This window comes from Arachis hypogaea, chromosome 16 (genome assembly GCF_003086295.3).
Source record: "Arachis hypogaea cultivar Tifrunner chromosome 16, arahy.Tifrunner.gnm2.J5K5, whole genome shotgun sequence".
NCBI lineage: Eukaryota > Viridiplantae > Streptophyta > Magnoliopsida > Fabales > Fabaceae > Arachis > Arachis hypogaea.
This window is the reverse complement of record NC_092051.1, coordinates 51379253-51394543: the sequence shown is the minus strand read 5'-3', so window position 1 is coordinate 51394543 and position 15291 is coordinate 51379253. Positions and strand designations below refer to the sequence as shown.

The 15291-nt window shown below is 34.4% G+C and overlaps 1 protein-coding gene across 5 annotated transcripts; it reads left to right on the top strand.

The window, feature by feature from the left end:
• The first annotated feature begins 2106 nt into the window (after positions 1-2106).
• LOC112754220 (uncharacterized) lies at positions 2107-13542 on the top strand. 5 transcript variants are annotated; one of them, XM_025801785.3, is made up of 12 exons: positions 2107-2570; positions 2696-2739; positions 3247-3345; positions 4691-4839; positions 5655-5761; positions 9830-10372; positions 10828-11069; positions 11162-11374; positions 11640-11732; positions 11929-12030; positions 12133-12483; positions 13287-13542. In XM_025801785.3, the coding sequence occupies exons 6-11, from the start codon at positions 9832-9834 to the stop codon at positions 12238-12240; spliced, it is 1299 nt and encodes a 432-aa protein (XP_025657570.1). In that variant the 5' UTR covers positions 2107-2570; positions 2696-2739; positions 3247-3345; positions 4691-4839; positions 5655-5761; positions 9830-9831; the 3' UTR covers positions 12241-12483; positions 13287-13542. The 5 variants fall into 5 exon arrangements, with proteins under 5 accessions (XP_025657570.1, XP_025657569.1, XP_025657565.1 ...); XM_072220525.1 differs by having other exon boundaries at positions 2354-2570; positions 2691-2739; XM_025801784.3 differs by lacking the exons at positions 10828-11069; positions 11162-11374; positions 11640-11732; ... (1 more) ...; positions 12133-12483; positions 13287-13542 and adding exons at positions 5907-8202; positions 8296-8607; positions 8693-8798; positions 8882-9441; positions 9595-9652 and having other exon boundaries at positions 2236-2570; positions 9830-9990.
• The last annotated feature ends 1749 nt before the right edge of the window (positions 13543-15291 follow it).

Below are 15291 nucleotides of genomic sequence, written 5' to 3'. Positions count from 1 at the left end.
AAAAATTCACCTTTTGGATGCTAATTTGAGTTTTTGTATTTTTTTTATGATTTTAGGTAATTTTTGGACGAACTTGGCAAGATTTTGATCAAGGACGAAGAAAAGATAGCGGATGCTATTAGATCCTGACCTCCGTGCATTCCAACGAGCATATATTGAGCTACAGAGGTCCAATTGATGCGTTCTCAATGTCGTTGGAAAGCTAACTTCCAATATATAATAGTCTATACTTCTCTTCCAGATCGCTGCCCATAACTGGCGTTGAACGCCCACATCTAGCATTCAATGCCCAAGAAGGACCAAAGCCCAGCGTTGAATGCCCAAGACTGGCGTTCAACACCACCAAGGGACCAAGGGAGTACGCACTCACCCCCTAACTGGCGTTCAACTCCCAGACTCTAAGTTGAACACCAGGCTTGGTCGAGCACAAGACTAAAGTGGGCCCAAAGTGGATTTCAACACTATTTAGCTTAGTTTCGTTTATCCTTGTACTTTTTAACTTTAAATTAACATCTTTTAGGGTTAGCATCTCCTATTTAAAGAGGAGATCACTTAGGTTTAGGCATCAACTTATATCATACTTTTAGACCTTTGTTCTCTCTGTAAATTATAAGCAACTAAACCTCCTAGGTTAAGGTTAAGAGCTCTGTTGATTCGTATGGATTAATAATACTACTGTTTCTATTTTAATATATGTTTGATTCTATTCTATGATGTATTGTCGTTCTTCATCAAAATGAGACTGGGTATATCCCTTTTTCTACATGAGTTCTTTGCGAGTCCTGACCCAGATAGTATTGAGCTAAAGCTTGAGAATACATCATCTGAACCAATAATTCATCTGGGCTAATCGAGGATAAATGACATATAATTCGGTTAGGTATGGGTGATGAGGTTTCTGTGGCACTAAGGCTAGAATATTGAGCTTCATTCTTCGATTCGGAAGATCAGACCTTGTCTGTGGCATTTTGAGTAGGATCACAAAAGAGAATGAATTGTGTGAGCTTCACCCTCGTTTATATTGAATGACCATTGACGATTTGATGCACCACTATTTCATGGTACATTTTGTGCTTAATTTAGGTGAATTTTATCCACTTTTCCCACATTTATTCAATGAAATAGCATAGTTTCATGACTTTCTCATAATTTGTGCTTAAGTGTAAAAACATGCTTTTTAGTCCTTTAATTTGCTAGTTTTGATTCACCTTTGATTCCACTAGATGACTTGATGCATTTGTTGAGTGATTTCAGGTTCAAAAGGCTAGGAATGGATTAAAGGAATGGAGAGAAAAGCATGCAAAGTGGAGAAATCATGGAAAATCAAGGATTTGGGATGCTTTTATCGACGCGCAAGCGTGGAACGACGCACACGCGTGAATTTGAAGTTGCATGGCGACGCGTACACGTGACCCACATGTACGCATCGATACTCGCACGTGACTCTATTAAAGTAAAAATGCTGGGGGCAAATTCTTGGCTTCCCAAGCCTAAATCCAACTCAGTTTCTGAGCCTATTACATGCAGAAATCAAGAGGAGTCAAAGGGGGGAAGTCATAGTTTAGTTTGGATGATGCTTTAGTTAGTTTTTAGAGAGAGAAGCTCTCTCTTCTCTCTAGAATTAGGTTAGATCTAGATTAGGATTTCTTAGATCTAGGTTTAATTCATGTTTTGATTTACTTTTCCTTCTTAATTTCTTGTTCTCTTACCTTTGCTTTCTTAGATTAGTAATCAACTTCTTGTAATTCTCTACTTTTATGTTGATGCACTCTTAATTCCTCTATTTTCCTTTTAATACAATTTTATGTTTGATGTTCTTTTATTGTTGATTTGGATTGCTATTGTTAATTCCTTGCAATTAGTGGTTGTAGATCTACTTTTCTTGCAATCTTATCTTGCTTTCCTTTTATGCCTTTCAAGTGTTTGATTAAATGCTTGGAAGGATGCTAGAGTAGATTTTTCTCCTCTTGGCTTTGTTTGAGTAATTGGAGACTCTTGAGTTATCAAACTCTTTTGTTGATTAATAATTGAAAGTTGCTAGTTGATTTGAATTCCACTAAAGCTAGTCTTTCCTTAGGAGTTGACTAGGACTTGAGGAATCAAATTGATTATCTCCACTTGACTTTCCTTTATAGTTAGAGGTTGACTAAGTAGAGCAATCACTACAAAAAAAAGAGTTTAAAATGACATTTATAATATGGCGGTTTTAAAAACCTGCCATAATATTTGGATATTGTGGTGTTTTTTGTTGCTGCCGTTAAGTGATTTGTTCTTGGTGGCATTTTGGGTCATTACAGCGGTTCCAACCCGCCGTATCTCCCATATATATAAAAGCCCAATTCCAACCCTAATTTCAGAAACACTGGGTCATTGCTGAAGATGCCTGCGTACGCTACTGCTTCCATTGTGTGGCGATCTCCGATCCTATGCGTTCCTTGACGATCTCCTCCGGCGGGATCTCCTCCTCCTCCGACGATCTCCTCCGGTGAGGTCTCCTCTAGCTTTTTGCTGTCCTTCTCTGCCAAAATCCTTAGTGCCTCTCTTTCGTTCTCCCTTTCCTTCCATTGATGGTACTTCTTTCTCTCTCTCTCTCTCTCTCTCTCTCTCTCTATATCTCTTTTTCTTTTTGGATTCACTTCTCACTCAAAAATTTGTTGTAACTGTTAAAATGTGATGTGAATTTCGATAAGGACAGTGTCTGATGATGGAAACCTAGCGCAGGGGAATAGCTTCATAGATGTGAGTGCTATTTCTTCTTTTTTCAGCTTTGTTTTGTAAATTATAGCTTAAATTATAGCTTAAATCTTTATAGAACTAATTAACTTGAGTTGATAATAATAATTACTGGTCTCTATGTTGTTGAACCGTTATAAATTTGGTTTACCCTTATGACAATGTAACATCAGCATTCTAGTGTTTACACTGGTGGTTAATCAGAGGTATGATTTGGAAACTGTTACATTATCCTGCATCTATAGCTTTATAATTATATTCCTGATTAATTTTATTTTACTATGTTAATCTTGCACATATTGGATGTTGTTTCCAACTTCCAATAGATACTTCTTCTTGTTGCAATTGCACCGAAAATGAATTATCAATATGCAGAAGGAGTGTATCTTTTTTTGCACATCATAAAAATTAGTAGAAGCAGCTACTTTTATTTTTAAATTAACTTTGTTATTCAAATTATTCTACTGTGCCATGCTTATTCTCAATCTTGTTTATTTTTTCTTATATTTGCAGCATAAAGATTTTTGTTGCAGTGACTGTGGTGGTACTCCTGAAAAGAATTGGTAGTAATGATAAACTCACAATATCAAAAGTTCCTCCTAAATCCACAAGGTATGGTTATTATTTTAATTACAGATATAGTACATATTGCTGGTACTATGATTTAGTACTAATGCAGTTATTGGTTCTGTTCTCCCTTGTTCTAGCTGACTGGATTTGTTATTGAGCAGGGCCTAGCTGCCTTAATTGGATTTGTGTTCTTGTGATTTAAAGGGGGCCTACTCGTGTTGTAGTCTTGCTATTTGGTATCCATATAAAAGAAATGAGAAAAATTAAAATAAATAGCATTGCCTATACAATAAACGAGGCCAATTCTAATATAAAAATATATTTTTGATGAACTAGCAAGTAAAATAGATGTATTTAGTATAGCACAAAGAAGCATTATATCTATCCCCTTAATTATTCCATAACCAACCGATTTGATTATATATGGCTTGTAAACAGAAACAAATATTGTTGAGTAATAATAAAAGTTCATATTTTCATGCTATACTTCATTATTTTATTTTTTAGCAGAACATGTTATGAGTGAGGGTAAAGAAACGAAAAAGCCCAAAGTAATTTATAGTTCAGTTCTCTACTCTTTGGAAATGAATCCTTTTAATTTTTTTTTCAATTGTGTATGATTTTTCATTATACATTTTTTAAGTAAGATTAAGAAAAAATATAAATAGATATTAAATAATAAAATATTATACTTGACAAAATTGAGAGAATCCATTTTCTTTTTGTTTTATGTATCCTGTTACTGCTGTGATAGTTAGTTTATATTGAGTTAACGCCACTTTGGTTTTTATGTATATATGCATGAATTACTTTGTTCATTTATGTTTTTAATTATTCAAAATAACAAAATAGTTTTTCTTTCATTGAACAGAAAATATTGTATCCTTGTCTCTTTTTTTAATCAGTAAAAATGGGCATCCAATTTTGTAAATAAAAAGAAAAGAAGATAAAGTTAAATTCTTATTGATAAGTCCTGGAGAAACATAATTTAATTAACAATGTTACAGACTTACAGTACCTAGCTTCCTCCACCCCTTAAAAAATTACACAAAAAAAGGAAAACAGAGGAAAAGAAGGGACAGAAAAATCACTAAATTAGAACAAGATCTGTGTTTCTAGTCTAAGGAGGTAAGCATCATTATCTTTTAAGAAAAGAGTGAATAAGAATAACCATTCCATCATATTCACAAGGTGAAGTTGGCCGTGTGATATTTTTCCTTCTCATGTTCTTTTTTTTTTCCTGGTTGTATATACACCACTTTATGGCACCTCTCTAAAGGGAAGCACTTGATTTTGTATTTATTTATTTAATTTCTTGGTTACATACTTACATTAGACTGTGTTTGGCATTTTTAGTGATTTAACTTTTGTACTTGGTCCTTTAAAGGTCATGTAAAATCGCCAACCCAAGACTACTAGCATTTGGACACATGCTGTTTCTCATGAGTATAAACAAACAAGACTTTTCTTCAAGTGGGGTGTGAGCTTTCCATACCAAGTTTAATTGAAAGTCAGAAAGCAAAATAGAGGAACAAGGTTAGATTAAAAAGCTTACATGCTTTTCATTGTTGTCAATTCAAACTGCAAGTTCTAGTTCAGGTTAGTGAGTTTGGTTGTTATGCTATTACTACTGCCATGTGTTAAGACCTGAGAGCAAGAGAAAAAAAAAAGCTAAGGGAAAATACCAAGAAGCTCAGCTTCCTTTTCTAGTTGCAAATTCTTGGTGGTTTCCATTGCTTTACTTCTTCCTTTTGCAGCTTTCTTTCTTTAACGCGCTTTAATATATATATATTCTTGAGTTGCTTATAGTGGTTTGTATTACTTTATCTTGTGGCCACTGTCCACAAGGCATAGATTCTCTGTGTTTTGAGACTCTCTCCTAGCTGTGCGGTTTAGGAGAATGGATGATTGTGCTTTGCTCTGCTTAGATTTAATTTAATTTATTAGGTATATTTATTTATTATACTAAATAAAAAGTTAGGACTCTATATATAATGAATTATATTTTTATAAATGTTGTATTAATTAATTCTTATTGTTCAAATCCTTTAATAATATAATTTGATATTAATCCTAAATTATTAAAAATACAACATTCATATATTCTTAGTTGATTATACATACACACATGATGTATAGATATTGATTGTACATGATATATGGTACCTTAATTTAGTTATGTTATTATTTTGAGTTGAAAATTTTGGTGTATATATATATATATATATATATATATATATATATATATATCATTCTAGTTGACCTCAGGCATGCTGATTATTTGAAATTTTGAATGTTTAATCTTGATAATTTTAATAAATCTGTTGGTGATAATTTTTCATGTGAAACAGGTTTTAGATCTTCTTCAACTCTTGCTGTTAGCTACTTTACTTTGAAAGCTTCAAGTTTTAATATTTGTTGGGAAAGAAAAAAGAAGGGAAATTATTATTTGAAAGAGGTAATTATAATTTCCTTATATTTTCTTTTAAATACTATTTAAGTAAGTTTTTAATATCTAATTTGCATATAAAAGAATAAATTTCTTGCCTTTAGAATATATATAGATTTTTAATGAATAGATTTTTTAAAATCCCTATTTGTAGTCCCTCTTAGTCATGTCAATCGATAAGTCATGGATTGAAAAACCACGAACCACGCATGAGTATAAAGATGGTTTAAACAAGTTTTTGGATTTTGCTTTTGAGCATCGATCTCTCGCGGGTCGTCAAATTAAATGCCCTTGTCCGGTGTGTGGTTTTGGCAAGTGGCAAATAAGAGAGAAAGTTTTTGAACATTTAATAGTCAAGCCATTTCCAAAAAACTACAAAGTTTGGTATTGGCATGGTGAAGAAGTAGTTGGAGTTGGGTCACAAGTTCATCAAACTAGTCATATTGTACAAGATGATTCGACATCTCAGCATCCAATGGTAACAATGCTCAATGACGCATTTGGAGTTGCTGGACCTGACTTGAATGAAGATGGCGATGGAGATGAAGACAACATAGAAGATGGAGATGGAGACAATGCAGAAAATGAAGAGCACAATGGAGAAAATGTAGAATTTTACAAGTTGTTAGAAGATGGCAATGAACAATTGTATGAAGGGTGCACAAAGTATTCAAAACTGTCTTTCTTAATTAGTCTGTATCACATAAAGTGCTTATATAGAATAAGCGACAAAGCCATGACCGAAATCCTCAAGTTATTAAAAGATGCTTTTGGAAATGCAAAGATTTCAAATACATTCTATGAGGCCAAGAAAACCATAAATAAACTAGGGCTTAATTATACCAAGATACCTGCTTGCCCTAATGACTGCATGTTATATTGGGGGAGGATGAAGATTTGCAAGAATGCAAAAGATGCAAGACATCTAAATGGAGCGATGCTAAAAAGAAGAAACCAGCAAAGATCTTACGATACTTTTCACTAAAACCGAGACTTCAACGATTATTCATGTGTTCTAAGACTGCTCAATCAATGCAATGGCATGCTTCGGCAGAAAAGAAAGATTCAAAGATGAGGCATCCGCGAGATTCTGAAGCTTGGAAAATATTTGATTTACTTCATGATGGGTTTGCCGAAGATCCTCGAAATGTACGTCTTGGTCTTGCAGCCGATGGATTCAACCCCTTTGGAGCTATGCGTACAAACTATAGCGTTTGGCCAGTGGTGCTTATTCCATACAATCGGCCTCCATGGGAGTGCATGAAGCCAACATCACTTATCTTGTCAATGATTATTCCTGGAGAGAAAATGCCGGGGAACAACATAGATGTATACTTACAACCTCTTATTAAAGAGTTAAAAGAGTTGTGGCATGATGGTGTTCAAACATTAGATAGGTTCAAAAATGAAATGTTTACATTGCGAGCAGCATTAATGTGGACAATTAGTGATTTTCCAGGCCTTGGTAACTTATCTGGGTGGAACGTACATAGTAAATATGCTTGTCCCACATGTAACTTCAACACTGATTCATATAGATTAAAGCATGGTGGAAAATGGTGTTTTTTGGGACATCGCCGTTTCTTAGAAAGGGGTCATAAGTTTAGGCTAAGTCGTGCAAAATTTAATGAAAAAGTTGAGTTGAGGGATTCTCCAGCAGCACTAACAGGGTCAGAAATATTGGAACAACTTGAAGGCATCAATGTTTCATTCGGGAAGGAACTACAGGCAAGTAAAGGTAAGAGGACTCGACGAAAAGTTGTTGAAGAAGAAGATGAATCGGGGATGTGGAGGAAGAAAAGCATATTTTTTGATCTTCCTTATTGGGAGTCTAACTTATTGCGCCACAATCTAGATGTTATGCATATTGAAAAGAATGTTTGCGACAATGTGTTATACACTTTGCTCAATGAGACTGGAAGGTCAAAGGATAATCTCAAAGCTCGTAAGGATCTTAAAGAAATGGGTATAAGAAAAGATTTATGGCCAGATGAAAATGGGAGATATCATCCATCTTTGTTCACAATGTCAAATTCCATGAAAGATATATTCTTGCGTACTATAAAGAATATTAGAGTACCAGATGGTCTCTCGAGTAATATTTCACGGTGTGTTGACCTGAAGCAAAGAAAGCTCTCTGGATTGAAGAGCCATGATTGCCACGTTCTTATGCAGCAACTATTACCCATTGCCATACGTAATGTGCTGCCAGATAAAGTTACTGCAGTGCTAATAGAGTTGTCTTCATTCTTTCAACAGTTGTGCTCTAAAAGCTTAAGTCTTACAGAACTTGAGAAGCTCCAACCTCGAATAATCCTTACCCTTTGTCATTTAGAAATGTTGTTCCCTCCTTCCTTCTTTACAATCATGGTTCATTTAACCTGTCATCTAGTTGATGAAGCAAAACTCGGAGGACCAGTACACTATAGGTGGATGTATCCTATTGAGAGGTAAATATCTCTTTTCAATCATTATTCATTTAACCTATCATTTAGTTATATCTTGCTTAGGTATTTAACCTGTCACTTAATTATACAAACTAGGTATTTAGGTCATTTGAAGTCCTATGTACGAAACAAAGCTAAATCAGAAGGTTCTATAGCTGAGGAATACGTGGCTGAAGAAGCTCTTACATTTTGCTCTCTATACTTAGAAGGGATTGAGACAAGATTTAATAGGCCACCACGTGTTGATGATCGTCCGGATGATAATTATAGTACACATGTGGATTCCCTTTTTCCACAAATGGGGAACTCAAAGGGAGCTTTCACAGTATTTGAGTTGTCACCTATGGAAAAAAAACAAGCACATCGATATGTGGTTTTAAATTGTCCATATGTCAAACCGTTCATTGAGTAAGTGCTTAAGGATTTTCGTACATATTTTTTATTTACTTGAAAATAGTCGTTTAGTTAAGAGTTAAACTTTCATATCTGACAGTGACTTCAAAGATTTTGTACGAAGACGATCTAAGGGTAGAAGGCCTTCAAATGTAGAGATAGAAAAAAGAGTCAATAAAGATTTTGTTACTTGGTTTCCTGCGCAGGTAAATAGAGAAGTGATATTTTTTGCTAATATTGAGCTAGTATTTGTGGATATAATAACTAATATATTGTTCTATCATAATAGCTTATGAACCCAGATATTATGAATACTGTGCATGAGGATTTGAGATACTTAGCAAGGGGTCCATCACGATATGCCAAGAGGTTTTCTACATTTAGTATTAATGGGTTCTCCTTTCGAACTACCAATCGAGACAATGGATTAAAGACCCAGAATAGTGGAGTTTTTTTAATGTCTTCAACTCCTTGTGTTGCTAGCGCTAGTGATGCTGATGTTAGGAATGCTGATTTGTCATATTATGGCAAACTAGAAGATATTATAGAACTAAACTACAATGGCCAATTTCGGGTTACTTTATTCAAATGTAAATGGGCTGACACCACTAGAGAACGGGGCTGTAGAAAGGATAATTGGGGTTTTACTTCTGTTAATTTTTCACAAGTAATACACAGTGGTGACCGAGAGGAGGATGATCCGTATATTGAAGCCTCACAAGCTCGAATGGTATATTTTGTCAATGATGAAGTGAATAAAGATTGGAGTGTTGTCGTGCATTTGAAGCCAAGAGATTCATATGATATGGGGGGAAATGAAGATGATGAAGCATGCGAGAATGAGCCATGGTTAGAGCAAAACTTAGATTTTTTATTTGAAAATGGTGATAATCTATCATTGTTAAGAGATGAGGTAGATGATGAACTACTAGATAATGACATTGGAGAAGACGAACACATGTCAGAATAGTTAGTATATTAAATTAATTCAGTTTCTTTCAGAATCACCGTGTATGAAACCAGGTCTTCAAATTGAGCTAAGCCAAAGATGGTAAAGTAGGTGAGTTTTATTAATAAGTGGTTTATTAATTATTTATTTTTCAAACTAGGTTTTCAAACCAGGTCTTCAAAGTGGTTTATTAATAATTTTTGTCTACATTTCTTCTTTTTCAATTTAACTTTTGTTTGTAAATTTTACATAAATATTTATTAATTATTTATTTCATCTATTATGCAGATATGCCAAAGCAAAAGAGGTACAAGAATCTGCTTAAAGCAGCAGCAGCTGCACATTCTTCACAAGACAAGTCAATAGCAGCTGCAAATTCTTCACAAGACAAGTCAATAGCAGCTACAAATTCATCCCGAGATAAGTCGGCAGCTTCAAATGCATCACAAGTCAAGTCCGCAGCATCTGCAAATTTCTCCCGAAACAAGTTGGCAGCAGCTGCAAATTTCTCTCGAGACAAGTCGGTAGCAGCTGCAAATTTCTCTCGAGACAAGTCGGCAGCAGCTGCAAATTCCTCCCAGGACAAGTCAGCAACTTCAAATTCCTCCCGGGACAAGTTGGCAGCTTCAAATTCCTCTCGAGACAAGTTGACAGCTACAAATTCCTCCCGAGATAAGTCGACAACAGTTGCAAGTTCCTCCCGAGACAAGTCGGCAGCTTCAAATTCTTCTGAGCCATCATCAGTTGCTCCAACTATATCTGAGCATCCATCCGAACCTAAACGTAAACGTGGGCGTGAATCTAAGCATTATTGGACTGTTGATGCCATAGGTATGTAATATTTTCTCTTTTTTAAATAAATTAGACAGCTCCTAATTGGGTTATATGGTCTTGTCTTATTTTCTCTTTTTTTAAAGGCCCAACCTAATATAACAAGAAGCCCCCAACACAACCGAAGAAAATATTGGATATTGGCCTATTGGGTTTCAATTTGTATATTGGTGGCTGAGGCTTATACGGATGGCAAATACATTTGATCCAACTTGTTTATATTATAGTATTTTCTTGTTTTAATAATGATATTTATCCTGCAGTGGATATTACTAATATTAGCCTATTTTCACCTTGATTTTGAATTCTGATGTATAATATATAGTATTATATATGTAGCTGTTACATTATACCCTCCACAAGAATCAATCTTTTATAATATATATCTATCATCATATGTTTTATTCTTTAGTCGCTCAATTACTCATTTATTTATATTTATTTATCTATTTTAGATGAATATGAAGATACTACACGCCTTCATTTATTAGTGAAAGATGTGCATAATTTGCTAGAAAGTTTGCGCATAGTTGTCAATTTTGATAGACAGCATGCAGCAGTAGGAGAAGCAGCCGGACTCCTTGCAGGAGTTTGTGGGCAATTGGCCACTGATTGTGTAGCATTTCCAATCAGTTTTGATAAGTGGTCAGACATTCCAGAGAGCTTTTTTGAAAATCAATGGAATATTTTTTTCCAAGTAAGAAGATTACTTAAACTCTAAAGCTTATTTCTTTGTCATTATTTAGTTTTATTTTTTAGTTAATATATATTCTTTGTTCCATATTAAAGGCTCGATTTTGCTTCAAAGTGTGTGATAGCTTGGCCAAACGATTTCTGCTCCAATCGCTTGGCAAAAAATGGAGGGAACATAGGATAAAGCTTTGGAGTGAGTTTTATGATCCGAGGTTGAGTAAAACCGAGATCATAAATAATACACCAGAAGATATTGCTCTTGATCAATGGGCTTTATTCGTAGAATATCGTTTGAAGCCTGAAACTCAGGTAAGTACTTACTTTCCTAGTTAAATGTTGTCCCACTAAAAAGCCTTATATAGTTTGCTGCTGTAAATAGGATATTAAATTCATATGGAATGTTGTGAAAGGCCTTTATATAGAGTTGGTAATAAAAAGCCTTTAGTTATAGTTTGCTACCTGCTCGTCTTTTATTTTATATAGAGTTGGTAATGAACCAGTGATATGTTGAATGCATGTTATATGTTGAATGCATGTTTGACTCTATTTAATTGTGTCCAAATTTATTTTGCAGAATCTTTGTAAGAGGAATCAAGAAATTCGGCAAAAACAAATAATTCCTCATACTTCAGGTGCTAAATCAATTGCAAGAAGAAGGGCTGAATTGGTAATCATTTATATGGTTTTGTTTGAATTGGATGAGAACTGCTATCTTCAGCTTATGTTTAGTTTGCTGCCATTATTTCTTAATTTTATGTTTAGTTTGGCTGAGAATTGTTGCTGTTAGTTACTTAATTTTATGTATACTTTTTATTGAATGATATATTTCTTGATTGAGTCTTTCTACTTTTCTTGAATTTTAGACGGAAGAGACGGGAAAAGAAGTTAGTAGGGTTCAAATGTGGGACATCACTCACAAGAAAATAGATGGAAGTTATGTTAATGAAAAGGCTAAAGAAATAGCGGTAAGACTAAAGTGCAATAAGTAACTTTTTGTATTTCTTTTTCTTTCTTTTTTATAAGATAATATTATGTTTGATTCTTTCTCTTTCTTTTTATATATGTAGGAGAAGATTGAAGCATATAGCAGTCAACAAGCAGTGGAATCAACCGTTAATTCTCCTCTTGATGCTCTTGGAGTAGTTCTTGGGAAAGAGCACCCTGGTCGTGTTTGAGGTTTAGGCATGGGAGCTGTTCCAACAATTGCTTTCAAGAACAACACTACAAGAATTAGTCAGATGAATTTAGGTTCTTCAAATGATGCTGGCACATCATCTACTTGTGGTCCAAATGTGTAAGAAGAGTTGGATACCGTTAAAGCGCAATTGCAAGCGCTAGTATCTTATATTGCTTCTAAGGAAGGAGGTAAAATTCCAGTGGAATTGGCTGGAATGTTTCCTACTCAACAAATTTCACAGGTACAAATACAATTTATCTTCTTAATACCTTATTCCATGTGTAATATTTGGACTCTTAAGGGAATCTGGGTCAATTTTAAAATTTGACTTTGAAAGCTAGCTTTAACTTTGTTAATTAAAAGCCTACCAACAAAGTGGAAAGATGGGCAGTATTATTCTCTTAATAAATTTTGTTGAGGCTTAAATATTTCTGTTAGTTTTTTTAGATGCCATGAGCCTAGGAATAAAGAAGTCAACAAATCATTTTTTACTTTTGAGAAGAAAAATATAATGTTAACTCCTGTTATTCCTTGTTCTCTCATAAAAGTCTAAAATTGCTACCCTTAGCTTCTTCTCTTTTTTCCATCTTCAACGTTGAATGATGGCATGAAAAGTCAGTATCTTGTGCAGTCTTTCTCCTTTGGACGACAACTAAATTTAGCAAGTAGGTCCTCTTTAATTTGGACCTCACCGGATATAGCAATTTATATCTTGATCCCATGCACCTTACTGCTTGATATAATATAATGTCTTACATGTCAATATCAAATTAACTTTTTAATTAAACTGCTATATTGCTTCTTAATTAAAAGCCTACCAACAAAAGACTAATACTGCTATATTGCTTCTTAATACCTTATTCCATGTGTAATATTCTTTCAGTTAGCCCCATATTTGTTAAGATTATTGTTGGGTGGAAAGAAATAAAAAACTGTGTTAGTGTATGTGAGTTTTCTTTTTTGATTGAATAATTTCATATTAATAGTTTCAGATTTAGTTTTATATCTTTTTTTATTGTGCTCATAATTATATTTTTGTTGTAGGGATTGGATCAAGAGAGTGGGATTCCATCACCAAGAGAGTTAGGAAGTAGGTCTTCTGGAGCGAGCAACAAAGAAGCATGATCTTGTATGATAAAGATTTTATGTATTAAGTATTATAGATATATGTTAAGACAAATTATTGAAAAATGTTATCTTTAATACTTTGTTTTTGGATTATGATTTTTTATTTTCGAAGACTATGTATGAATTAAAAATCTTGTTATGATGTTTGATTTAAGGTTATGCTTTTTGGTTATTATGAGATTCTAAAAATGTCACTTTAAATACGTAGTTTCAATCTCATTTTAAATGCTATTTTAAACAAAAAGGATGCCATTAAACCATGGTAAAAACGGCGTTTAGAAATGCCATTTTAAACGAAAAGGATGCCATCAAATACAGGTAAAAATGGCGGTTTAAAAATGCCATTTTTAACGAGAAGGATGCCATTAAACCCAGGTAAAAACGGCGGTTAGAAATGTCATTTTAAACGAGAATGATGCCATTAAACCCAGGTAAAAACGGCGGTTAGAAACGCCATTTTAAACGAGAAGGATGCCATTAAATCTTGGTAAAAACGGCGGTTCGTAACCGCCGTTTTAAACAAAAACAAAACCGCCATTTTATCTGGTTAAAATGGCGGTTAAAACCGCCCTTATTACCGTCAAAAAACCGCCGTATTATCCACTGGTTATTACGGCGGTTTTCTGAAAACCGCCATAATAACCAGAATGGCGCCCAAAATACCGGCGTTTCTTGGAAGCGCCGTTTTCGGTCATAATGGCAGTTATAACCGCCGTAATTCCCATAAAAAACCGCCATTTTAACCTTTTTTTTTTGTAGTGAATGGACAATTCTTGTCACAATTCAGGAGGATAATGAGGATAGGACTTCTAGTTCCCATTCCTTGCCAAGAGCTTTCTTAGCTATTAGTTTAATTCTTGCGATTTACTTTTCTTGTCCTTTATCCAAAACCCCAAAATATGCATTTCATAACCAATAACAAGAACACTTCCCTGCAATTCCTTTGAGAGACGACCCGAGATTTAAATACTTCGGTTATTTTTATTGGGGTTTGTTACTTGTGACAACCAATTTTTTGTATGAGAGGATAATTTGTTGGTTTAGAAACTATACTTGCAACAAGAATTTATTGTGAAATTCTAAACCATCAATTTTTCCTTCATCAAAATGGCGCCGTTGCCAGGGCATTGCAAATTTGCGCTTGTTATTGGTTATTGTATATATGTGAATATTGTGAATATGTTTGCCTTTTGTCTCTTTATTAGTTTTTGCTAGTTTTAGGATTTAGTTTTCTTTGTTTCTTATTTGATTTTGTTTGCATTTGCTCTTGCTACTATGAATTCATTCTCATCACTTTGCCTACGAGTGTGGTTACAATTATGTTGTAGGGAATAGAAGCTTCAATGAGGATATGCATCAAGGATGGAACAATCAAGTTTGGGAGGAGCCTCAAGTTTATGGACAACCCTCTTGGCAACAACCTCCTCCGATCTCTTATAGGTATAATTCCACTCCTAATGCATATCAATCCAATAGCTATGATGGACCCCCTTGTGGTTACCAACAAGCCCCACCATATGCTTATGATCCTAAACATAACCCTCAACCATACTCACAAGCCCCTCTTTACCAACCACCTTCCTATGACCCTCATCCACCATATGACTAATCACCCATACCCCATCCTTGTGACCATTATGTAAGAAAATCCATATCACTGCAAGAAAAATACCCATTCAGTCACACTTTTTTTAAGCTACATTTGAAAAGTGTAGCCTATTCTAGGAATAGGCTACGCTTTTCTCCATGTTTCCTTTTTGCAGGAGAATTGGAATCACATTTGTGGCATCACCTGAAAAGCGATGCCTTAGATATTATAAAGATCACTTATAAAGCGTAGCCTTAACTTAAGAGTTATGGGTTCACTTTTTACACCAAAGAAAACACTTTTAAAGTTTAGCCTATTTATCATATTTCAGGT

What these genes read in the sequence shown, in the direction of transcription:
- LOC112754220 (XM_025801780.3), top strand. Translation starts at nt 6,761, where the DNA reads ATGTGTTCTAAGACTGCTCAATCAATGCAATGGCATGCTTCGGCAGAA. An exon ending in TATGTCAAACCGTTCATTGA is followed by an intron (nt 8,608 to 8,692) that starts GTAAGTGCTTAA and finishes CATATCTGACAG; the next exon opens with TGACTTCAAAGATTTTGTAC. An exon ending in TTACTTGGTTTCCTGCGCAG is followed by an intron (nt 8,799 to 8,881) that starts GTAAATAGAGAA and finishes CTATCATAATAG; the next exon opens with CTTATGAACCCAGATATTAT.